The 27,713-nt window shown below is 38.4% G+C and overlaps 1 protein-coding gene across 1 annotated transcript in view; it reads left to right on the forward strand.

Annotated features, from left to right (window-relative positions):
- Positions 1 to 1,405: 1,405 nt before the first annotated feature.
- Positions 1,406 to 27,713, forward strand: part of LOC145978140 (cubilin-like) — a 416,836-nt gene continuing 390,528 nt past the window's right edge. Inside the window, exons 1-5 of the mRNA XM_083110579.1 lie at positions 1,406 to 1,461; positions 5,160 to 5,289; positions 9,738 to 9,887; positions 12,099 to 12,155; positions 20,051 to 20,191. Coding sequence (XP_082966705.1) covers positions 1,406 to 1,461; positions 5,160 to 5,289; positions 9,738 to 9,887; positions 12,099 to 12,155; positions 20,051 to 20,191 — 534 coding nt within the window. The remainder of the gene's footprint in view (positions 1,462 to 5,159; positions 5,290 to 9,737; positions 9,888 to 12,098; positions 12,156 to 20,050; positions 20,192 to 27,713) is intronic.

A 27,713-nucleotide genomic window follows, 5' to 3' on the forward strand; every position in this document is an offset into this window, starting at 1 on the left:
TATTGGCACATAGTATGTGTTATATATTACCTTCTTGCATTTCATAAGTACATCCCTGTTCCATATTCCTCATATTCGAACGCTTTGATATAGTCCACCACCCATTTGTCCTTTCCTGTTTACCTCCTCATCTATTCTTCCACTTCTCTCAATCATGACAATGAGGATGAACGGTTTATTTAATTATTCTCTTATCTATAGTCGCTTTCTGCCACTTTCGGCTAATTGTGAGAACGAGGAAGAATGATGATGAACAGTGTAGGGAATGGAGGAGCAGGAGGATCCCATCCTCCCAACTTGGCGTCTTTCCTAGTTTTTGTTTTGAGTCCATTTTATGCATAGATAAGCTGATCGAGACTGGATCCGAGCCACAATGTGCCTCCGCTGGGTATCGAACCAGGAGCCCTTTTGTAAAGAAAGGGCCCCAGGTACTTTTCATTTCAAATGCTGCCTTCATATCAGTCTATTAAAAAATTAAATATTTATTCTCAAGAAAAATATGTTGATGTGAACATAATTACGTAATCCTACCAAATTTCATTTGTGTATAGTTGTAATCATTAATTTGGGTAACACCCTAATTGCAATATTCATATATCAAATTCGAATTGAAATGCCACTTGCATAGGTATGTTATTCTCAAAAACTATAGTAAAAATAAGTAACTGCAGTAACACTGCTATCAAAATTATCGAATAACAGGAATCATGAAAATAAATAACCAGTAGTAGGGGATTTTTTAATATCCACATGGTTGTTTTTAAGTTTTTTTGTTCAGAAGTAGCGCAAAAAGTAGCGAAGTAGCGAGTAGCGAACAGGAGTAGCGTAGCGAGATACTTTTTGGAAAATGTAGCTGTAGCTGTAGCGAAGCTACATTTTGGAAGACTAGCTGTAGCTGTAGCGAAGCTACTTTTAAAATGTAGCGTTCTGATCACTGTATATATATATATATATATATATATATGGGAGAGTTGCCGAAATTGGACCGTTGCCTATGTTGGACCGCCTTTGTTTTTGCCTATAGATGAGTATTTGAAACAGGTGAGTTGGCACTACTGGTTGTCGTCAGTGCCATGTACAAATGACTGAATGGTCAGTCAACTAGAGACGTTCGACGAAGTAGGAGTGCTGTTATTGTGTTTCCATTGTTCGTGTTGCAATTATTGTGCTTCGGATCTTAAGCTCTTGTATAGACTAGGGGTAAGTAATCAAATGTCCTGTAGTATATTATAAAAGTGCCATTCATTAACCACTAACTACATGTGGTAAAACTATGGTTTAGTTGCGTATGTTCGTGTAGCGTCATATTTTTATTAACGGGGTTTAATTGCGTTAGTTGGACCACCTCGTGTTTCCCAAATTGGACCGGGGAAAGTATGGGCTGTGGACAGAGATGGAATTGCAAATGGCTATAGCAGCATACAATAATGGGGAGTATGGCTTGAACGAGTGTAAACGAAGGTATTTTTTATTTGGGTTTACAGCTGACCGAATATTCAACGTGGATGAGTCAGGTTTCACCACAGTCCAGAAACGTCCACAAAATATTGTAGCAAAGAAAGGAAAATCACAGGTAGGTTCTGATACAAGCGGCGAACGTGGAGTAAATACCACAATGGTGTGTGCAGTGAGTGCTGCAGGTGTCTAGATACCGTAGACATACATACGTACATGCCTTTCGTGAGCGGTCCAACCTATTGGTTCCTGCATTTTTTGTTGAAATACATACAGTGATGGACAAAAGTATTCATACAAAGGCATTGTCTGAATGAAACATGTTATTATACAAAGAAGACCGTAAAGGCAAGTCAAGTCTGTATCACATATGCTCCATTGGAATGGCAAGAATAGAAACGCAAGGTAATTGTGTGCATACAATTGAAATTGTCATGAGAAATGTGGGTAATCCTTAGATAAACTGCTTTCTGTATGGTCATAAGTATTCATACGCCAGGTTATAAACCCCAAAAAAGTTCGTGAAACAACAGTTTCCATCATTCAGTGCCAGATATTTGTTTACTGCACTTGCACCTGTGTAAGGAAGTGGTTGGTTTGGTGTTGGCGTGCTGCAGGAAGTCAAATGGGCCGCAAAGGGAAGGAAACCACGATCGAAGAGAGGAGAATTATGATATCATTATACCACAATAAGAAATCATATTCTGAAATAGCAGACATAGTTGGGAGAAGTCGTGCGACTGTATAAAGTGTCATCAAACGATATAAAGACATAAAAGTGCTGATAAATAGGGAAAGGGTTGGGCATCCTCAGAAACTTACTTCGAGAGAGAAACAAGGACTGTTGAGAATGATCAAGAAAAACCCAAAATTAACATCGTCAGCAGTGTCGGCACATGTTCACGAACACCTGGGAAAACAAGTGTCCTCGAGATGTATTAGAAGGCTTTTCAACCGAGCAGAGTACAGAGCTAGTGTACCTAGAAGAAAGTCATACATCAGTAAGAAGAACAAGAAGGCCAGATTAACATTTGCAAAGGAGTATATGAGTAAAAGTTTGGACTTCTGGGATAAAGTGTTATTTACGGACGACAGCAAATTTAATATTATCCATAGTGATGGTAGAATTTTGGTGTGGAGAAAGCCCAATACTGAGCTTGAGCCTCGAAATCTCTTGGCTACAGTTAAACATGGAGGTGGTGACGTTATGATCTGGGGCTGTAGGCTATGTCAGCCTCAGGTGTTGGTGAACTCGTCTTTATTGAGGGAACTATGGATAGATTTGTTTATTTGGATATTCTGAAGAACAATTTGCAGCAGAGTATCGATCATTTGGGTCTTGGGAATGATTTTTACTTCCAGCAGGACAACGACCATAAACATACAGCTGAGATTGTCCACCTTTGGTTGTTATATAATACTCCACAAACACTCAAAACTCCACCTCAGTCCCCCGACCTTCACCCCATTGAACATCTTTGGAGCCATTTGGAAACCAGACTCCGAAAACATGACATAACAAGCAAGAATAGACTGAAAGAGGTCATTTTGCATGAGCGGCACAATATTACATCTGAAATAACCATGCCTCTTGTTCATTCTATGCAAAAGAGACTGACAGATGTTCTCCATAACAGAGGAATGCATACTAAATTCTGACGACATGGTATTTGTTTCTTTCTTTTCTTCAAAGTGAACTTTTATGTTGGTGTATGAATACTTTTGTCCAGCCAAAGAAGCAGGTATTGAGAATGTTTTGTATTTTATTTTTCTACAAGCAGCATCTGATATTTATTTTTGTTGTCAATATATCGTTTGGTGCATACTAGGTACAGCATTAACAGTTTTGACTTCCTTATTGTTTTCCTAGCTGCTGCAATTCGTCCTTTCTTCCTTTCAGTTCCACTGTATGATTACTTTTGTCCATCACTGTATATGTAGTGAAACCTCATAGTTTGTTCTTCTCGTACCTACAATTTCTTTCTTTTTCTGTGTCTTGTTTTTAATGCAGAATCAAAATAGTACCAACTGATCCAATTTCGGCAACTCTCCCCTATTTACTTTTGAGTTTTGATGCTATAATAATAATAATAATAATAATAATAATAATAATAATAATAATAATAATCTTCTTATAGGTGACCCCACACCCCCTATACGCCTTCATGGCGTGGTGCTATGCACAGGGGAACACTTTTACACTTTAATAATAATCTTCTTATAGGTGAAAATAATATTTTAACAACGTTTTATTTTAAGGAAAGGAATGTGCGTATCTACATGGACGCACAATCGTTTAGGAACATACCATAATATTTAGAGTAGTTCTTGTGATGAACACAATAACAAATAATAATAACAACAAACCAACTTTAAGAGGACTGAAACCTGCTTTCCAGAAAAAGAGCACTGATGATGATGATGATGAAAGTGATAATAATAATAATAATAATTATTATTATTTAAGTTATGAACACGATTTGACAACCATGTAGATCACTATGTCAAAATATCACATGACCTTCCCCAACGAAGTCTTATTGGGGACAAGACAATAACAAGAGCACCGACAGACAATCTTCTAATGGGCGTTAAAATGGAAAGGTTTTACTTAGCGGGAAATGTTGGCGTAGTGTTTACCTGTCGTCAGAAATAGAGGCCTTTTACGTGGGAAGAAAAAAGAAGAGATATGAACCAAAAGAAAGAAAAAACACTCGAAGAGAGATAGTAAAACGAACATTAAGAACAAAAAGAGAGAGAGAGAGAGAGAGAAGCAAGGAAGCAAGAGAGAGATAGAGAGAGAATAAAAGTTTAAACGAAATTAGAAAGTAAGTAAGAGGAAAAGAAAGGAAAACAAGCTACTGAGTGAAAGAGAGGGAAAAGAAAAATGAAAGTGAGTGAAAATTATGAAAAGGAAACTAGTGAGCAGGAGAGAAGGAAGCAGGAGCGAGCGAAGAGCAAAGTAGAAACCAACAGAAATAATGGAAATTAGAGACCGAGAGAGTATATGACAGGAGAAAACATTGTAGAAAATATGATGAAGAAGTGTGGCAGAAGCCGAAATGACAATGGACGATAGACTCTGTTCTACATAAATACTGTGGTGTATGTAATTTTATAAGTGTATTGCACATACGGACTGTATTTTCTGTAACTTTTGAATTAGTAAATTCCTAGCATTTCCAGCATTGGTACTGTTTTCTACAGGTATATATTTTCCTCTTCTCACGATGTTTCGTGATTCTAAATCGGGCTCGCGGGAAACAGTGTCCCGCATAACGAACGCGTCTGTAGTGCCGTTCCGCCTAATTCCCTCTCGCCTAATTGCTTATCAGCTCAATATAATGTGATTTATGAACTGGCCACCATTTTAGGCGAAACGGGATATCCCCTATCACTTGCAATATTTCAATTTCCAATAAGTTTAGGCCAGATGGGATTAGATATCCCATTTCGCCTAAAATTGCGGTCAGCTGTCAAATCTGATTGACAGGTGCTGCTGATAAGCAATTAGGCGAAATTGTTGCGATTCGAACAAGTCCTGGAACGGATTGCGTTCGTTAGGCGAGGCGCCGCTGTACAAATGAAAATTTCAGACTACATTGTATTTATTCCTACACTGCTAATTGGAAATCAATTTGTCTTCTCACTTTGTTCTGAATTGATGTGAATAGTGATGAATGTATTGTTATGATTGTTTTCAGACCACAGATAACGACCAAGGATGGACATTTAATATTGGTGACAGCAGAGAATCACAACATCACTTTGAGAACCAGAGGGTCTGGCTACATCAACGTAAACGACGACAACCTCGTGCACATTGCTTACATGGTAAGATATATACTAGGATTTAATAGAAAGTTATTGCAGAATAGATTGATAAGTTTGCGAACATATTCTCTCATTTGAAACCTAAAGAATATTCCGAATTTATTTACGTGAGTGTCAATTTTAGTGCTTTATTGTTGTGATTTTGTACATTAAAGAATAATGATTCGGTACGATTATATTTTTATTTTCATAGTTGTTGATAATTGACTTTTCTTAACAAGATATTACTTTTTTCGACATGGTTAGTTGTATACATAAATTTGTCGAGAAGAATATATATATTAACAATAACATCTTACGTTCGTACAGCAGATGAAGAAAAATGGAGGAACGTTTAAGGGAAATATCTATATAATACGAAGAGAACGTACAGTGGGATGCAGAAGTATTGCTCGGCAAATTGTCCATGACTATTATCATGAAATTTTCTCTTGCAGCTTATGTGGTTATAAGAGATGGATTTTTACATATGCTGGTGCGGATGATGTCAGATGCTTGTATGGAATTTTGTTTTAATTCTTGAACCTCTAGTTACCTAAAACAAAGGGAATGAATATGTTGATTGAGAAGTTGCTTGGTAATACTTAAGCATCCCACTGTACTCAAACATTGAATTATTGCAGAGGACATAGTGTATGTACAATGATAAATATTAGGGCTGAGCAGATACCACTTTTAACCGATACCGATGACCAGTGGCGGCGATTGGGTTCCAAAACCGGGGGGGGGGCAAGGTGTCAAAACTGGGGGGGGGCAAAGGCAGTATATTTTATTTTTTAGCCTTATAACACCATCATTTTCACTCAGCTTCAAAGGCCGGCTTAATTTAAGCGAGAAACTGGTGCTTCGGTGAAAACAGCGTTTGAATAGCACAAAGCATCACGCACCAATGTATAGCTTAGGGTAACCAAATAGTAGAGGAAATAAACGATTTCGCCCGGAAATAATTGCAACACAAATGTTTTTTTGTGCCAGATTGTGCGGAATGATATAGTGAATAATATATTAAAAATCCGCCATCCAAATATTTGGGGAAAATCCACCATCTTGGAAAATGGCGGCAAAAATTCACCTTAAAAGTAAAAATAAATAATATATCAAAAACGGTGCATTGTACACAAAAAGTGAAGATATCCAGAATAAAGAGCAGAAAATTTGCTAAATTATGGGGTTTGTTTGATAGAGCTAAAATTAAAATATTTTCTTTAAGTTTTAGAATTAGCGTAAAAGTTGGTCTCTGAAACGAAAACAGAAAATACATAAGAACTATGTAATTTACGTCCTAAAGTCACTGAGCCAAAATCCTTGCTTGTGATTTTCTCTAGAGATTGGTATTTGTTTCGTGCCTTTAGAGTCTGGGGTTGCGGAGATATGTAGTTTAACGCAGTGTCATGTGTTTCCCTAAATTTGTACGTGTTCCATTTCTTATGATATTGGCGAGAACGTAATATATTGATTTCTGCAGTGTTTCGTTCACTTGAGTGTGTTACATGTTGCTTTTGTAGTTCAAAAATGTAAACAAGTATCGGCGATTAGGTGTCTTAACTGAGCGAGAGGGAGAGGGGCAAGGAAAGTTCACTTTCTACTTAATCCAATTAGAAAGAATCGTATTTAAAATGTATTTCGGGCAGATGATTGATTATGAGTCAAATCACTGGTAGACAAGGCTTAGCATTAAGAGACCGTAGTGCGGAAACAAAAAGTGTGTATGGGGGGACTGCTCCCCATGCTCCCTCCACCCCTAATCGCCACCACTGTCTATAATTGAACTAATACGATATGGTAAAATAAGGTTCTAAACCGGCCACTTTGCCTTTGCGTCCATTGCAGAATTTTTCGTAGATACCTGGTGCTAACACATTAAATTCCATCATTTCCTCTACTTGCAAACGTGCTCTTGTATCACAGATGTTGACCCTGATGCAGAAAAAGAAGAACAAACGTATCTCGGAAATATGTTCATTTGCAATGCACTTTGCTCCTTCAAATAGCGTGAAGAGTGCTACATAAACTATGAAATTACCCCTTGTGTCTCTGGATATGGCTTTTTCGGATTGATTTGATGTTTTATATTCCATGAGGCCTTAAAAAGATCGCTTCGCGGGCTTGCAGCAGACAACAATATGGGGGCGTGTCTGCAAGAACCAACCAGGTCCGCGAATGAGCGAGCCCGGTTGCCACAGATAGCTCGCTGCACCCTTCTGGAAGGGTGAGTGACCTCTGCCTCTTGCTACCTCGAACCTCGGCCTGTTTGTTCGGCTGAGGAGCAGACGACACGAGAGTATCGGCAACAGTGTGCGAGCGACGTCTGCTGTTAGCCTGCGAAGCGCTCTTTCTAAGGCCTCCTGCAGTATAGTTTGTCGTGTCCGTGGCGAGCAGCCAATGGCAGGAGTGGAACGTTGTACAGTTAGGAAACTGCGGCGCGCAAGTTAAGCGCCGTGTTCTGTATTTTCATAAAACTCGACACTATAAGGTTCATCATAAGATGTTGCAAGACATTTTGAACCTGACTGTCGAAGTTCCATAAATTTCCGTCGCCTACAGCCGGAGTTAACATTTCTTGAAGAAAAACTGGGAAACAACACGTCTCAACACCAGGGGTGCCGACTTGTCAAAATTATTTGGGGGGGGATGCTTTGATCACTGAAATAAATTAATGAATGACTCACTCCCTCCCTTTTTTAAGTTTTGGCCTCAGTGTTCGGAATCTCGTAAAAGCCCATGAATTCCTCAAAAATATTAAAATTTTCATTTACAGTTCGAATGCAAAATGTCAATTGTTCACGGATGGATATGTCACAAATTTCGTCAACCATAATAGCAAAATATTTCCATATACACATATGTGTAACACTACTAGGCTAACGAATAAAATGCGCGAGTCTTAATAATAAGTAATTTTCTGGAGGACGAAGTGAGATAGTCCAATTACATAGGAAATAAACCCGTCGTACTTCCTTGGAACTTTCGTCGATTTTAAAATACTGTCGCGCTCGCTGTAGTCACGTCGCCAGTCGCTTTTCAGGCATATTTCACCGTATTTTATTTCTTTTTAATTTTTTTTTTGTAGTTGTAATGATCTGTTTATTATAATCCTTCCTATTCGTTACATTTTTGTTTTAAAATGTTTATTTGTTTCCAAACAGCGTAGTCGAAGTCAACAAGTCCTCAGCGTTAACAAAAAGCTCATGTTCCTCTGAGGTAGTTCCATCTGATCTCCAGAAATCTGATATGATATAAAATCAGAGACACTTTTCGAATTTTCTATTAACACGACAAGAACATATAGGTACGAAAACTCACTAGAAACAGGATAGACCTATTGACTAAATAATGCACAAATGTAAATAAAAAAAATATATAACGTAATCCATTGCGTGTGAGCTCTGCGCTCACTCTGACAACACTATTTCCAAAACAATGGTCTCTCTAATAATGCCGTTTACGTCATCTCATAAAAATGTGATCAGGTCGCTCGTGAAACACTAAAAGTCAGCTAGAGAGCACCACAGGCTAATATTTTAAACACTGTTAAAATGGCACTTCATTAAAATTTAAAGTGAGCGCGGCGCTCACCCCCGACCTATCGCGGGTAAGGAGAATAATATTGTTTAATAACGGCAATAAGATTCATTTACACTAAATTTCTAAGTGAGAGTATTAAAAGTGGGCAACTTGCCCCCCCCCGTACGAATGCCTATGGTTTTATATACATTCATTCAGTGCTATCCTGTGACTAATTGTTTCGTGTATATGTTCTTAAATGTATCCATCAAACATAACTGCTCATATTCCCCTATTCCCCAACAGTGTGCCCATATTACCCCTATCAGTGGGGAGGAGAGGGGGGTAATATGGGTTTCGCAGACTTTTGTTTGTGCATTTTTTGTTCCTTTACAGAAAGAGATTTTTACTCATGTGTACTACCAGATACAGTGCAAAGACTGATCTTCATTTTTCAATGTGAAACTTATATTTATTTATTTATATCCCTTAAGTATTAGCAACTTTGCCTTAAGGTGGTCATATTCTCCCCTCACTTCCAATAAGTATCATTCAGGCGCTCTGAATACATGTATTTGAAACATGTAGCAAATTTTATTATTGCCTTCGACAATCTCCATCTTTCACTAATTCTAGTTTTAGTTTACATTATAACAACCTTACACTATATTAGTTTTACAAGTTTTTGTTTTCAGTCTTGCAAATTCTCCTTTAAAACTCGTTGCAGATTACTAGATGAAAACTGAACTCTCAGTCTGTACCCGTATAAGTAGGCTACTCAAATTGCACTGTAAATATGCAGGACTGCATAACATTTAAGAATAGATTCGATAGAAGAACTGGAATTATTGGTTTAAATTGTGTTTCTGGACTGTAATTACTTATTTACCGATTGCACATAAATAATATTGCTAATGTTCTTAGTATTTCTTTTTATTTCACAGGCAAAGAATGCATCAGCCCATGTGGAACACATCAAGAGAACCGTATTTGACACTCTGACAAATACAATAGACAGCCTGTCCAGTTCCTTAAATGGAAATACCCAAAGGATAATTCTTCTGGAGAATCAGTCGGGCAATGCTAGTGCACAGGTACGCCATCTTTAAATATAATTGTGAAAGTAAGGTTATTTGCAATCTGTACACCGGATATGGTTCTAGTACTGTACGTTAAGTGGGGCTGGGATGTTTTAACTAGTCAACACGCACGTGCAACGTAAGATTTAAATTTTTGCTTTGAGGGAGAAGTTGTCTGCTGGGTGTTTGAACACGTGAAATATATGTGCACTCTATTTTTAGGGAAAGAAGAAAGCACTGAAGCAATATATACACTGCACTTTCATTTCCTCACAAAAGTATATTTACTAGCATGAACCTTATTTTGACAATACGTAGGGACATTGAATTTTCGCGATGCGCGAAATCGCGAAATGTGAAAAAAAGATGAAATTTTGAACATTCTGCACGTAACTACACCCCCAATGATGAAATATGCATGAGTTTTATTCGCGAAGTAATGCGAAATGTGTGCTTTTCCACGAAATGAACGCTTTTTCGCGAAATAACCGTGAAACAGTAGCGTGCCCAGGACTTTCGAAAGGGAGGGGTTACGTACACTATTTTTCGTTGTCATCCCTCATTTTGCCATCTTTTCCTACATTTGACGTTCTTTTTTTTAGGAATACTAGGCTAAAGGGGGGTTATAACCCCCACCAACCCCCCCTTGGGCACGCCACTGCCGTGAAATATCATCAAATTAAGTAGAAAACACGCAAAAACCGGCAATCGAGATTGTGCGTGCAAACTGTCGATTTGTAACTAAACGTTTGCCTAAAGTTTCCTACCACTTGCAGCTGAAAAACGTTTTATCTTCGATCACATCAGGAAAACGCTGCAAATTGGGATTTCCCATGTACATAATCTCAGTTCGAAATCTTCGCTCCCTGTCAAGGTGCATTCCTTTCTTCCCACGAATTTCTACTCAACTTCCAGTTTCATTGAACTTGCTAGCTGTAGCAGCGATAAGATTAGTCTGTTCCCGCACATCAAGGGAAACAATGGTGTCATTTGTGTTCAGTCATGAATGAATTTTGTTTATCATCATGTGATTTTCAACATGTCTTTGTGTATGTGCAGTAGTGATTATTTTATTTGATGGACAGCAAGGATATCCTTTAAATACATACAATGAATAAATCACTTGAGTTATGCAATTTAGAAATGAAGTGATTTTGTGTTGATGTTTTCTTTTAGGTTGGACAGCTAAGTACTTGTGTATGTGTACAGTATATAAAAATGAAGAAGTTTATCAATTTATAGCTCTTTTGTATGTTGTTTCCTCTCATGATGAAAAAGTGTGTGCCATTTTTTTTCACCGCTGGTATATACCGCTGATCTATCATTTTATTTACCGCTCTCCTCAGTTTTTATTTACCATAAATTTGTGTCCCTATACGTATTATCAATCTCTTAACCCACCACGTTTCAACAGAGCACCTCTTCTCCCGTCTTCAGGCGAAAATATTTATTTTGTCGGTTGCAGGATCGAACCTATAACTAAACGGTGATTTTACTACAAGCCGGGTGCCTTAAGCAACTACTCCATCCCATATTTGTATAGGAATATAAAGGCACTTATGATATTGTAATGAAAGTAAGTCGTGTATAACAGGGTAGAATGTCACATATACACTAATAAAGCAGATTGTTAATTGTGACGATGGGAATAAATGACGGAATGGTGATTGCACAATCACAATGACAAGTCATTGTCAGCCCTGGATTTAAGCTTGGATCTGACGTTATAACATATTACACTGATCATTAATGTGATTAAACGAAAACTGTTAAAGGAATGGTACTGGATTTTTTAAGGAATGAAGTTTAGAATTAATGCTTTCAATTGCAATTAGTATGAAGAGATACAACTAAAAACAAGGCCGAAGAGAAAATGTCAAAGAAAATGTGTAAGAATCGGCCTCCCTTATAAAATTTTACCTTCACCTGCGTAGGCAACATGGAAGTGAGGAGACGGAAGTTAGTTGATATTATACTTAGATATTTTTACAATGTGTATGTAAAAATCCTACCGAACTTTTATCCTAGTGATGTCTCAAGGCGGAGAATTCTACTGGGAACAACACTATGTCATGTATCTGAAAGATCGAATTGAATTGACACTGCAATATGAAAATTGAAGTAAGAAGGATTGAAGCGTCACATAATCATGAAACATTTATAAATATTTAAATTATTATATTCTTAATGCTTTCTAACATTTTTCATATATTTTCTACTTCACAGAGGGATGTAAGAGGGGATCGAAGACTGCAAAGACAATTACGGAGGATTAGTGCGCAGGTATGTTGGAAAGTGTGTAAAATAACTAGTTTAAATCACATTACTGAAATAGTTTTAAGTTGTTCTTAAAGCTCGGGTGCAAAACATGGTAAGTGACATTTAGGTGATTTAGAGTTACAAAGTAAAATGTGGCATCCTTCAATTTTGGAGTGAAATTGCCATGTCATACAATTTGCATTGGACTCAGTGAAGTCTTGTGAAATCGGTAAACATAACACGAAAACAATTTATCTACAGTATAGCTTCTAATAACCTTCTTTCATATGAACCCAGATGACCAAAATGTCACTTACCAGTTTTACACCCGAGCCCTTCAAATAATTAGAAAAAATATTTACTGACCTAATGTAATCCTGTTTGAAAAATGTTGCTACCGTTTTTCTGCGTTTGTGGTATAATTTTTTCAATTCAATATCCATATTAGTTGTTCAATAAATCCTCCTCCCATTTTTGCTTAGAGTTATCCCCTCTACGACACAAAAAAAAAAGTTGTTTTGTTTTAGTTAATTTCTTTCTTAAAGGGATTTTATCCCCAATTTAGGTGTAATTTAGTACTTTTCAACTACTACATTTTTGACATCACGTTACGCTGAACATTAGAGAACCGTGGGTCAATAAAACGATCTCATAGAAATCAATATTTACAGTACAAGAGCTTCTTGGGTATTCTCATCTATTTCAACAATTCATCCTTCGCTCAGGTTGTTGCGAGTTATCTAGTTCTAGAGACTGCACTGAAAATATACATCTGTATAAAATCTGTTTTGCAATGTGAATTGACGTTGATAATGGGTTTGAAAAACAGCTGCAAGGAGCTTCAAAACAATACCAAGATCGTATTTGTAGGATTTACTAATACCAAGAAAAAGTTGTTTCACAAAATTGATAAGAGCCTTTTCTTTGGCCGATTTAAGAAAAATCTGAAAATTAAGAATTGTGTTTAAAACCTTTCTACATGCACTGCATTTCAATTTTATCACGATCGGACCACAAGTTTTTTTTATTTATAGAACTTCAAAGAGAGCGGTCGTTTGGAAAACACAAAACGACACACTTTTTTGTTCTCACGACTATAAAAAAAAATAGAACACATACTCGAAAACAATGGTTACCATAGATTAACGCAAAATTAAATAGGCTATTTTTTTTATGGAACTCGTTTCTACGTAGGTCTGCTGGTTAATATTTAATTAGAGTACAAATTCGGGTATCCATACTTTTTAATCCGATAGTAAATAAGAATTCTTGAACATTAACTACGAGTTCGATTAGAAAAATGCTCCAACGTCATAATTAAGAGCTAGTCGGTGTGCGAATTAACGGGAGTGATGCCAGGGATTTCCCCCCATAAGAAATTTTATCCCAGGCAAAAGAAAATGATTTTTATCTCTGCTAGGGACGTTTTTATCTCCCTGAAAGAAAATTGAATTTGAAGCATATACTAGCATTAAATTTCTTAAATATGAAGCAAACACAATTGGAAAATCATTCGTGTCCATTAATGGTCCAGTCATTAAGGATTTCCCTGCAGGAAAGTATGCAACCTTCTGGAATAAAGAAGGACACCATTCTGCAACTAACAACCTCACCATGCTGAGACAACAGCAGACTGTTTTTCACTACGTTTTCGTGGCAAAGTGCTGATATTTTACATGTATTAAAGTGTTCACACGAAACTTGTTGGTATGGTAGATGGACGTTGTCAAGTTTTCGTTATTATTAATTCGACAGCTCCTTTTTTGCGTTTCAGTTTTGGTTTTCTTAGAATGTAAATATAGTGAGTGATTCTAAATTAAATGTAAATGTTATATGATTTAATGGCTTATAGTAGGGCGACTTTTCCTCGAAAATGTGCCAAGAAATTAACTTCGTAGGAACGTCACCGCCACAAGCGGCAACAATATTTTTCTGAAAGAGGTCATCATGGAGAGTTATAAAAGTGATGTTGCCAACTTCGCAAACCTGGAACAGTGGCCGCCATATTGGATTGAAAATGGCGGCACGTCAAATACACTTAGCTTGCTGTTTCTCATGATAGAAACGTTACTATGCTACTACACAGACCTGCAAAACTGGTGTCGTTCGAAAGAGAAAACTCCAACGAAGTATAAAATTACTATTAATCTTAAGTTCTATTGTTACCCGTTGAATATAGAAACAAAAAACTTTCAAAGATAAATATTTTTCTTGATCTCGAAATTGTATTTTGTTCCATAACATGATAAATATCAATCAGATTGAAAATATGGTTATGGTAAAAAGTAAAGCACAATTTCTCGTGATTATGTTGCACGTTGTTCGAGGAAGATATCTTTCTTAGTTCCGAAGTTATGAATCAAACCATATTTGTCGGCGTTGTATTATAACTTAGATTTTAAACCTGGCATTTCAGACTCTCTAGTTCAGTTTACCAAGATATAAGGAAGAAGACACATAACCTTTATGTACATTTAATACATGTTTCATTCGTAACGATTTACAGTTTTTGAGATGATATTACTTTAATTTGATATGCGAGGGGTGGTCAAAAAGGAAAGTTACCAATTCGGTCGTTCATTATAAGAACAAGATACGTGATAAGTTCTTGGTTGGAGATACCTCCTATAAATGTTTCGTAAGATACTAAAGGTCCGTTTTACGATGATATAAGAGGAGTGTCTACTAAGTAGACAAAAGAATGAAACGGAAACAGATTTTTCTCTCTGAATGGAAGAACTACCTCTGCAAACCATCACCGGCAATTCAATTTCACTCAAATAACACTTGCTCAATTTTTACATTGATCAAGGCACCGAACAAATTCACCAGTATCATGTTATAGCATATTCTTGGCCGTAATGCTGATACTAGTTTACGATGACAAAATACCAAACTTAACCCAAAGACTTTCGGGGATATAAAACCAACAGATTTGCTTTTCAAGCCTGATGGATCACTCCTTTTTTGGTTACAAATCATCTCTTTCATATATACTTATTTGACAACATATTGTTCACTGCATAACTACTGAGAATTTTCAGTTGTGGATGATATGGCTCTTGTCCAAAGGATTGGAAAATCAAAAGCAGCACAATGTTTAGGAGAACATGCGGACTCTTCATAGAGAAAGAGTCTTATTTTTACCCGTCAAGTAACAGAGTTGATGTTTTCGCTCAGTATGTTTCACCATCAATAAAGCCATGCAAGAGCTACACCTATTCACAGAATTATCAGCAGTATGGTTTTCAGTAGGAAAGGTTGAAAACTCCCCCGAGAAGTAAGCATTGATGGACTTCATTCACAACAATAAAACGCCGACACAAGAATAATACTGCACGGGAAGCATGCACGTGATCATAGTTGCACTTCACTTGTTTTTTCTTGTGACATTACCGATGTCTTGACTGATCTTCTCATGTATAATCTAGCTCTTGGAGTATGGTTGAAAAGGAGCAATACTGAAGTATAATGCCCATTCATAAGATTTCAGTAGATCTGCCTGAAAAATATCAGTCATATTAGGATTCTGTCCCGCACAGTGGCCGTGCGGTCTAAAGTGGCCCAAATACAAACGTGCAAATACGGACGGAAACCCGCTGCGAGTACGTTACGTTAGATTGCAGAAATTTACACTACGACGTATATTTTCATCCGTACACTCTTCCCTCGGAGCCCAGTTCTTCCAAGCACAAGCTAAGGTAGTCCCGTACACCTGCTTTCTACAAAGGGGGTCCCCAGGGACCGACCTTTCAGCGGTGGTACCTCACGGATTACCGTTGTTTACAATAGCTGGATCTTGGCCGAAGGAAGAGCAGGGCAATTATCTCCGCTGGTTCCTTCCAGTCCCAACCTGCCATTTCATCCCCAGCCGCCTTTACGCACGCGTATACGCAGAAATGTTAAGGCCTCCTAAACTTTTGGGCCGTAGGAAAATTACGGGAGCGCGTACGGAAATTACTGTGCGTACCATCCGCAAGTCCCCAAATACTGTCGGATTTCTACGTTGCGTGCAAAATTTAATGACTTCGACGTGTTTTTACGGCTGTGTATGCCCGCCTTTAGGCGTCATGATTTGGGCTCCGGCTACGAGATGCGTGTATGTGCGATTCTTCTGGGAGAAGCGTAACAACTTTTCTCCTGAGATTTCGGCGTGTATATGGGATCGGTGGCCACCCAGCATCGTAAGGAAATTGGGGAGCTGCGAATGAGAAGCGTAACGCGGTCATGGAAACCTACAACAACGACTGGGGTTCGTCGTGCTCACCACACTGCACCCCGTACCTGGTTGGGTGATCTCCCACCTCGGCAGGTTGGAGTCCGGTCGCCAGTCTGTGGGTAGGCCCTGGCCCTCGCGGGATGTTGTATTAGGGTTATGTTGTTATTAGGATTCCATAGCTTCTTGATTGATTGTGTGATACTGTAAGTCATAGAGGACATACAAAACGTCAGTGTGGGGAGTTTTTATGGGACAACTTCCTCCTACCCAAGATGTTCTTCGACTTTGACTGCACATAACACGACCCAATTATCAAGCTCTTATTCGGAGAAATACATTTCATACCAATCCAAATATTTTTCTTCGCCAGAAGATGGATGGAAACTTTAAGATAACATAATTATATATGCCGATCGTGGCAACTCGTAAATCATTTCCCAACGAATTACTGAGCATGACATGTTGCAAATGCACTAAATGATTATTATGCTCTTGCACATCAGCAAAGCTCCCCTAATATCCAGGTTGTGACTGTTATGGAAAAGAGTGCTACAATGAACATACACGGGCAACTTTAGGGGTGTAAGAGAGACCCTTCCTCAAGTCACCCACATATCAACCTCACTTCCACGTAGTACACCCTGGACTGCATTTTGCAGACTATTAAGGCTCTGGCGTCTGGACCTATGGCCAGTAGAATCCTCTATGGGACTTATCTTATGAACTGTCTATTTGTGTTTGTGAATGTCCCTTCATCCATTTCTTCTTATCACCCTTTATTGTCATCTTTGTGATTAGCCAAAAAATGGCAAAAACTCGAAGTAAAATAAACCAAATCAATCAATAAACGGGCAACTATTTTAATTTATTTTTCTGTTATGTTGTCATCTCAACTTTGTAGTTAATAATTTATATGCTAATTTCCCCCCCCCCCCCAAAAGAAACAATAATATGTACACACTTAAATTTTATTGAAAGTAGTACTTGTTCATTCCATTTGATTAGTTGGTTGATTTGGTATTTTAAGTCCACTTTATGCACAGTAAGACTAATCGGGACTGGGCCTACAGTTTAAAGTGGGATCCGAAGCACTATGTGCTTCCACCAGGTATCGAGCGGGTATTGATTACAAGGCGACGACGCTACCACTGTGCCATCGGGGAGGCCCCATTTGAAATATACAGGGTGGCGCACGATATGATCCACCATTTTGTTGTTGGATAAAAACTATATTATAAAGAATCTCTCAATGAAACATAAATGACACAAAGGTTACACTTTGGAAACACGTACTACTGAAATACATGCTCAATATGGCCACCGTTTTGACTTTTAACCTGAGTCAAGCGAACACTAATATTTTCAATTACCCTACGGCACATGGGTTCCGTAATTTCACTGCAAGCCCGAACAATAAGTCTTCGCAGATCCATTAAATCTTGAGGTTTTTTTTCCGAAAATCTTGTTCTTCAAGAAACCCCAAAGAAAATAATCACAGGGGTTGAGATATGCGGGCCAGGATTGTCCACCAGCGAAACGATCAGGAAATCTGTTTGAAATTACACGAAGATTGAAAATGTCTTGCAAAAAATCCAACACAATATTTGCTGTGTGTAGCCTTGCACCGTCTGCAAGGGTCCGATCAGACCGTGACTGGAGATAGCGGCCCAGACCGTAACCTTCGGTGCATGGCTAACGTTTTCATGAAGCACTCGTGAATTCTCAGCTGCCCAAAAGCACACATTTTCTTTGTTAACCACACCATCCAAATGGAAATGCGCCTCGTCAGAAAACCACACGTTGTACAGTGTTGCATTGTTACCGTCGGCCCAATTAGCGAAGATCAATCTCTTCTGTTTCTGTTCATTTGTGAGTTTTTGCACCACGGTAATCTTGTACGGATACACGGGGAGATCACTTTTAAAAATCCTCTGAACAGAACGTCTTGATATCCCAAGTTGTGTTGCTGCTTTTCTGGTCGATTTGCCAGGACTTCTCTGCACAGCGACGGGGACGGCATCAATATTCTCAGGCGAACGCACAGGTTTACGACGATCGCGCTTAGATTCCAGTACTGTTTATTCCACTAGAAACTTTTCATGCAGTTTGTGTATCGTTTTACTCGAGGGGGCCCACCGAGTTTGGAAATGTGCACGAAAGCGCCTCTGAGTCCCCACAATGCTCTTTGTTTCGGCGAAAAATAGCACAGTTGCTGATCGCTGTTCCGTCGTAAGTCTTCCTTTGTCCGGCATGTTGTATACTCTAGCCTCCTGGGGATATGTGGATGCACTACGCTTCAGTTTTCATCACACGATATTTCCAATGACTACTGCAACTGCTGTTGGCACACATGACGTCATTCTTCATCTCAGATCTGAAAAAACAAAAAACAAATGGTGGATCATATCGTGCGCCACCCTGTATATTTAAAAGCACTAGCTTTACGAGATTACTTTTTCTTGCAGTTTAATAAACTATCATATTATTTCCGATAAGCATGGATTGATTGCAACATCCCTCATGATAAACGTTCTAGAACATCTACAACCTTCAAAGTGTTATTACTGTCCGCTATATTTATTTCAACAGAGCAGTATTATCAGAAAATATCCTGGATGTTGCGCATATTCCAGATCCAATTGTTGTGGCTACATGATACCTTGCTTATCTTCGCAATAGAAAATAGATAACTTTACTTTTTAAACACCCCTCGCACATCAATTTAAAGTAATATCATCTCAAAAACTGTAAATCGTTACGAATGAAATATGTTCTCAAATGTACATGAAGGTTATATGTCTTCTTCCTTATATATTGGTAAACTGAACTGAAGAGTTTGAAATGCCAGGTTTAATATCTGCGTTATAAAACAACGCCGACAAATATGGTTTGATTCATAAATTCTGAACTAAGAGAGATAACTTTCTCAAACAACTTGCAACATAATCATGAGAAACAGTACTTTACTTTTTATCATAACCATATTTTCGATCTGATTGATATTTACCATGTTATGAAACAAAATACAATTTCGAGATCAAGAAAAATATTTATCTTTGAAAGTTTTTGGTTTCTATATTCAACGGGTAACGATAAAACTTAAGATTAATGGAAATTTTATACTTCATTGGAGTTTTCTCTTTCGAATGACACCAGTTTTGCAAGTCTGTGCAGCATAGTAACGTTTCTATCATGAGAAAAAAGCAAGCTAAGTGTATTTGACGTGCCGCCATTTTCAATCCAATATAGCGGCCACTGACCCAGGTTACGAAGTTCGCAACCACTTTTTTAACTCTCCATGATGACCTCTTTCAGAAAAATATTGTTGCCGTTTGTGGTAGTGACGTTCCTCCGAAGTGACAAGTTTTGGCCAGTTTGTTACCCTACTATTAGGTTACAGCCAATGTTGCAAGGTTCTTAGAACCGCAAGGCAATAATTTAGTTTGCTGACTAGTAACATATACACAAATTTGTAAACACACAAAAGAAAACCTCCCAGAATGAAATTAAAAGTACGGCACTGAGCGGGCATCCCCCCGTCCAAAAGCAAAAAGCTTAATTCGCACAGTGGAGCCAGGTTAGCAAAAGGGTACCATAATTGGAAATGCAAATCTAATACAATCATTAGCATAATGGACGGGAATAAGTTAGACACAAGATGAGAGAGATGTGGTTTAAATTTCCCCCCTTTTCCTTTCAGATCTCCGGTCTACGAAGACAAGTGAATACCTTGAAAAGAAAACTTGAGACAAATGAATGTTCTAGCAACCCGTGCCAAAATGGGGGGACCTGCGAGGATACATACAATGGTTTCATTTGTCGATGTACTCCAAACTGGGAAGTAAGTATTTCTTAACTTTCTTGGTTTTCAAGGTTTTCAGGTGCACTCCGTTTCGATACTGCTCTAGCAAGAAGAAAAAAACAACTGGCGTTGTCGTCAATTATCAGCTCAATTCGATTATCAGCGAGCGTAGGTAACAGCTGCTTGACAATCTTGCCCTGTGTTGACAACAGCAGAGGCTTATATTGAACACTTGAGGTGATTCGAAACGTAATAACTAGAGACCGGATGTTAGGCAAAATGCCTATTCTTTCCTGTTAGAGATATGATGAAAACGAATGTTGCGAAGGCCAGGGGGGAGGGATTAGCTTCATTTAAAGGCAATTTAATTTTGCCTATTTTGCCTATTTCATACGATATTGCCTATATTATTTCATAAATGCCAGATATTGCCTATTTTAGGCATTTTCTTTAAAATTGGGAGAAAATTGGAAATTCGTGTTTCATTTCCTGAAGTTGACTCTTTAATTTCCAATGCTAAGAAAATATTCCTCAAAGCACCATCCCGGGTTCTTTTGTTTAAAGAAACATCCCCTGAACTTGCTTTGCCTCCACAGCCAATACTAACTAGATGGGGTACTTGGATATCTGATGCAGTATATTACGTGGCTGAAGTAATTAATTCCCTATCTGAATATGATGCAACATCAATTCGTGTAAACAGCGTCTTTTGAACAATTCTGTTGTGCAAAACGACTTAGGATTCATCACTACCCATTATTCAAATTTGCCAGACACAATAACATTACTGGAAGAGAGAAGTGAAACACTGATACATTCTATGAACCGTTTTCATTCTGCAGTTGACCAAATTTGTGCTGTACCAGGTTCTAAAGGTCAGGTTGTTCATGAGAAATGTCAGCGAGTTATTGCAGCTAATAAGGACTTGGACAAATTAAGGGCAATTCAATAAGTTCTGAAAGCTAAAAATATACAAACTGAGTTAGATCCACATGTTCTCGCATGCTTTACGTATGCTGCGGTAACATCTGTGGAAGTTGAAATATCTTTTTCAGTTCTAAAAAATGTGTTGTCCGATCGCAGACATAACTTGTCGGTTGATCACCTGAAGAAATACCTTGTGATGTGCAACCGCAATTAGTGCTTCTTTTTCAGAGACTGCCAAACCATACAGTACAAACTTGAAATGCATATAAACAGTTTCTTAGTTCGAACTGCTGTGTGGAATATATAGTGTAAATTTTATACCTGAAATAACCCTCTGTGCAGTGATAAAGTGTATATTTAAATAATTTGCGTACTGGTTGGAAGGAGCCAACAATTTCTTTTGTCACACTATTGTCTGTAGCCATTATACAATGGAAAATTTTGGGCTGACATGACTCCTGTTTGCAGTACAATATTGGACTGCTGTCTCTAATGATGAGCTCCTGGTTTATTTTAAGCAACCATAAAGAATGTACAGGTATGTTTTATATTTTTTAAACACCTATTTCTTTTTTTATTACTATCTTCATTATTTTGAGTTAAATTTCATTGCCTTTTTTATTGCCTATTTGTATTTTAAATGCTTATTTTACTGCCTATCTTGAAAATTATAAGTGCTTATTTGCCTGCCTATTTTATAAGTTTTTAGTGCCTAAACATCCGGTCTCTAGTAATAACATTTCATAAGAGTGTGGTCTTTATGCGAGACAAGTTGTTTCTTATTTATTAAGTACCATATTATGAATTTCCTTGCGGGAAGGGAGAAATTGAAAGTACATAGTTTACTTAATAGTATGTCGTGATTTACTGTGACCAGGGCCGTATCAAGGGTTGTGGAGGCCCCTGGGCAAAATGTTTTGTGGGGGGCCCCCATTTTTTTTTATTATTTTTTACTAGGAGCTTTATTAGCTCAATATGTTAACCACCAATTTTCAGAAGTTCAAATGATAGACGTGATTTCAGATTCAGTAGTCATTCACAAACATATCGCAGATAGGTTTGCAGGGAGAATAGCACCGTAAAATAAAGTTACAGGACGAAAATTGTAGCGCTATAACAGCAGTAAAATTCTGCGTCTAAATGTCTAGAGTATATTATGAAGAGTGAACACCGTAACTACAATATATAGTAAATACTAAGGGGTTTCAGACAGAAACAGAGAACTGAGCAGTAGACTGTACTTACGTACATAATTTATTATAAATGATATTATTTACAATTAAGAGTAAATATGTCACTACATATGCACGGTCCATCTACTGGACAGTTACCGACAGGTTCATTGTGGAAATTGTAGTGACTACACTTTCTTCAAGAACATTCCCAAAGGCATAACACTTACAGTAGACACAGTTTTCTTGGCTTTTTCGCCGAAAATTCATCTACTATATCATCGAAGTTCAATTCCCGAAGAAGTTCATGTTCAATGCTTAATAAACAAAGCTTGGATAAGCGATCCTGTCCCATGGCAGCACGAAGCCTGTTTTTGAGTAATTTCATTTTTGAGAAAGATCTTTCTACGCTGCAGTTTCTTACCATTAAGACCAAATACATTCTAAAGAGAATTTTGACATTGGGAAATGTACTGCGGAACGGGTCCTTACATACAATATTTTAGAGGCATACATATTTCGTTTTTGACGAAAACACGAAATGTGAAATAACACATTCTAATGATAATTTTTTATGTTTCTGAAAGGTGTGAGGTGCATTTTCCTACCCTGTTTGTCACGAAATGATGCGAAATGAACTGCGAAATAGACTCTTAAACACAAAATTTACCGTTTATATACCGACGCAACACTTTCTGAAGTATCCTGTGAGTTATGCAATTCACGGAAAATTTATTAATTCTGCTGTAAATATTTGAGAAGCAAAAATGGACCCCTTTATACAGGAATAAACTTTATATTCTGGTAATGATTTAATGTGCTACGTATTAGAAGGGATATGTTTATTTTGTGTAATATATCAAATTTGGGATTATATTCACATTTTTTAAAACCAAAACGTCATTTTATATGGCGCTTTTTCACCGCTATAACAGCGAAATTTCATTTTATTTACCGCTTTTGAACCCGAAATTGACTCTGTTTTTGTACCGTAATTTTGCTTTTTTATTTACCAAAAATATGTGCCTCTAACATTATGCATAGACAGTTCCATTGGGATGTCTTCCTGATGTTGACATTGCTACTGCTTAGAACTCACAGTTAACGAAAGAAAGTTATGTACTTCGTAGGATTATTTATTATCTTAATCGTATCTGAGAATTGATTGTTTGAATAAGTGTGCGTTTTTTCCGCACCACAGCCAAATGAATCCATGGTATAAACTATACTGACCTTCAGATATCTAGAAACAGATCGACTGAGAGCTGTGCTACAATTGGATCCAGAAGAGTGTAGACATACGACAATATTGAAGTTCTTTTGATTTTTAAAATACAACTTCTTATGTAATTTTTCACAAGCATAGCCAGCTGGTTAAAATATTTTTTTGGTGGAGGCCCTTCACAGCTTCCTTTTGGTGGGGGACCCGGGGCAATTGCCCCATTTGCCCATAGGTTAATCTGGTCTGTGACGAAAGCTTTGGAAGAATCAATGTAACGTATATTTGTACATCTACTTGTCACCTACCTTCTATATGTACGTATGTAATGCGATCTGTCCCCAATGTATGTTTCTATTGAGCTGTTGGTTTTGAGTTGCTGTTTTAAGTCCACTTTATGCACAGTAAGGCTAATCGGGACTGGACCTACAGTTTAAAGTGGGATCCGAACCACTTGTGCCTCCACCGGGTATCGAACCCGGGACCTCTCGATTACAAGGCAATCACGCTACCACTGCGCCATGGGGGAGGCCCTATTGAGCTGTTGGGATCAATGTTCTGTGATTTTGCTTGTTTTAATTGTTTTTGTTTTGAGTCCACTTTACGCACAGATAGGCTAACCAGGACTGGACCTACAGTTTTTTAAAGTGGGATCCGAACCACTATGTGCCTCAACCGAGTATGGAACTCGGGACTCACTACAGTTCGAACTTCTATATTTCTTCCTTTATCGATTTATATGTATCCTCCTTATTATTTATCTTTCTCCCTCTACTTCTTTAAATCTTTTCTTTCTCTTTATTTGTCTGTTTCTCTGTCTTTATTTCCGACTCTTATCTCCCCTATTCCTCCTCAATCTATATTTTTACGCAGACCCGGATTTACATTTTTTCCGGAGGCAGGGGAAGACATCATAGTGCCTCTCTCCCCCCATATACAATTTCATTTGTAACTTTTGTAGTCGTAAGGTCTGTGGTATATCCCTCCGAAATCCTACAACACAATTTATGATAAAAAAAAATCGAGATTTGTCGAGACGGGACCGAAAGCAAGACAGATGTCTCTAATGGCGAGTTGATCTCTACACGATAATCTAATTTTTATTAAAGTATAATGAAGCTCATTGTTAAAATTTAGAGATAAGAAAATTCTACGTAAAATCACATACTCCTTGCATTTGAAATTAATATACATGCATGAGCGTCCGCGCTTAGAATGAAGATTAAAGCCCCTATCACACGGAACTGGATTTCTAGTAGGAATGCCCTAGTTGGCGCTGAACTAACTTTTTAGGTAGCAATCATGGCCGCCTGGCTGACTGCTTGACTGGTTTGGAGGAATAAGACATGTTCTAATTGCTACTAATTCTTCGACTAGATTCTGTGGAACAGCCAATCAGAGCAAAGTTTCGCCATGTGAAGATAATCTGTGAGTTTGCAAAGTAGCGTTTTTTGTCTGTGGTTTCCCGAGTGCATACAGCACGAAAGGCATGTCGAGTACCATCTATGGTGACTGAGTGCACGGTGTTTACAATTGAAAAAGCTAAAATATTCTTCCATACGTGTATAGTGAACGTTGTAAAGTATGTATTTTATCAGCGCCATTCTTCTCTACCCAAAACTATTTAATACGACGCGATATTCCTCTCGGTTGAATAGTTATCGTATTTTAAAAGTGTGAAGTGATACGTTGTTTACATCTCGCGCGGCCGCCATTATGGGAACGAAAGACTATCGACAAGTACGGTGTAACAAGTACCGTGTGAGGCGAAAACTAGCAAATGGGTAGTCAGTCCAGCGTCAACTAGAGCATTCCTACTAGAAATCTAGTTCCGTGTGATAGAGGCTTAAGCTGGGGACACGAAATTTTGTTACACACGCGCCCGTGCTTAGAGCATAGAGGAGTTAGGGAGTAGAGGATTACCCCACATTTAAACCTCGCTGCGCTTTGAAATTGCATTTCCATCGGTGGCCAGTAGATGGCGCGGCCGTCTTCTTTTGCTGTTTCCAGCACAAATTGGGGGGAGAGCTCTTTCGGTGACAGTCACGTGGGTTTCAAACGTCCTTATTGGTCAGATCTCTTGTACCCGACGAAGCCGCGACTCCTGTGCACCCTACCCCCGCGAGAGGAGAGGGGGAGAGTGGACCATGCTTCCTTATGGCCCGAGGTGGAGGGAAGAAGGGAAAGCTGCGCGGGGACTTCCCGTCCCAAGGTTTTTTTCCTTGTGGTCGATCTATAGCTCTGGGTTGGGGTGTACGAATCTTTACGTGAAAATAAGGTTGCCTTTGCCTGTCCTGTGTAATTGATAATAGCTTCCCTGAGTGCTTATTTTAAGGCGAAATTGGTAATGTAAAATGTAGGGATTTTCAACTGGCGCCTGAATTTTCAAATTCAGTTCTAAATATATATGCATACACACACACACACACACACACACACACAAACACACACACACATATACATATATATATATATATATATATATATATATTTAATATTTCAAGTTCTCTTATGGAAATTTTCATTATCATTTTTAAAATATGGAGTGCAGCCATGGACGTCCACAGTATTTTTCCAGGGAGGGGCAAGGAAAGTAGTTTTTTCCAGGGGGTATGGCAAACAATGCACATTTTCCCCAATTATAGTGTTGTTCCCTCAAAAAATATTGTTTAAATTTGAATTTATCATATTCATGCAATAATTAACACATATTACTGTGGCTGAAATGAAATTATATGTGAAAAATAGATAATTTTTGGTTGACTTTCATTTTCCAGGAAGGGGACACGGCCCCCCTTCCGGACGGCCATGAGTGCAGCATGTGTTTTCTGCAACACTTGTATCGTTAAATCAGAATAACAAACGTGCCATATAATTCTTGAAAGTTACTTGAAAGCAGGCACGTATCCAGAAATTCTTTTCGGGGGGGGCTAAACATTTTTTTTAACATCATTATAGGTAGAACCTCGCAAGTTTTAAGGTCGATGGTGGCGATTCAGTTACAAAACGGGGGGCAGGGGGGGTGCAAGAAAAGTTTACTTTCTCTTGGGAGACAAAGGTTAGCATTAAAAAGCCATAGTGCGGGGCCAAAAATGAAGAGCAACTGTCTCCTAAATTTTCCACTGTTTAAGCTGCTGTTTTTTTTCTTTCTCTCAGGACGTGATATCGGGACATTTTTTATCACTCGACTCCTCTGTTGCAATGTACGAACGTTGTGTTTCTGCCGAAACGATCTTAGTATGTGTATGTGTCCGTTTCACGAAGCTGTTATGCAATGGACAATCCATTCGAATGTTTTGATTTATTTTATTTTACTTCGCGTTTTGTGCCACTTTTGGCTAATTTGCGAAGATGGGGATGAGTGATGAAATTGATGAATGGACATTCACAAACAACTATGCCCGAGCGGGATTCGAACCCGAGAACCTTGGCGTCGCAGCGCGATGTGCTAACCACTCAGCCACAGAGTCCGGCCCATTCGAATGTGTTCTCCCAGGTTTGGATATGATCCTTTATGATGCTGTCGCCTGCCTTCAAAACGTAACCTTAACAAAAATCCTAATTTTCCATCCTTGTGACTTGGATCTTCAAGATTTAGGCAGAATTCAGACCGAAGGCACACACACGTCGTTTGCAATGAGTGACCCAATCAACAGAAACTTTTCACACCGTAGCGGCACGACAGGCTGCACAAGTCTGTGTTCGATTTGTGGAATCCTCAAGCGACACGTATAGCTTGTAGCTTCGGCGTGAAACCTGGTAGGTCAATCTCATTGTCACCTTGAAACGGCAGCCCGTGTTGACCACAGAAGAAAAATATCTTGTCAACCGGTGGGAATGTCCCTTAGTTTTATTCTATCTCCTTTTTCTGTGCTTGTTAATTAAACAGGCAACATCTTACGGTTGGACATTCACAAGAGATGCAGTATGCAAAAATTTTAGCGGAAAATGCAGGCTCTACCAGGCATACCGTGCCACTGCTCTACAGCGACAGCAAAAGATCAAGCGAAGCCAAGGGTGACTCGGTAGCTCACTTGGTAGAACAAAGAATGGCACGGTATATGCCACAGACCCTGGTTTTGGAGTCATGGTCCAGCTTGCTTTTTCCGCTAAAATTTCCACATATGCAACATCTTCTTGCTTTCTCTTCTCGACATTCATAAAATGTTCGTCCTTCATGGCTGCCCCTTTGTGGTAGTGTTTGAGTGTTTTTCCAAAACAGTTGACATAAGAGTCCTTTTTC

Source organism: Lepisma saccharinum, chromosome 24 (assembly GCF_977018435.1).
Source record: "Lepisma saccharinum chromosome 24, izLepSacc3.1, whole genome shotgun sequence".
NCBI classification, from domain to species: domain Eukaryota; kingdom Metazoa; phylum Arthropoda; class Insecta; order Zygentoma; family Lepismatidae; genus Lepisma; species Lepisma saccharinum.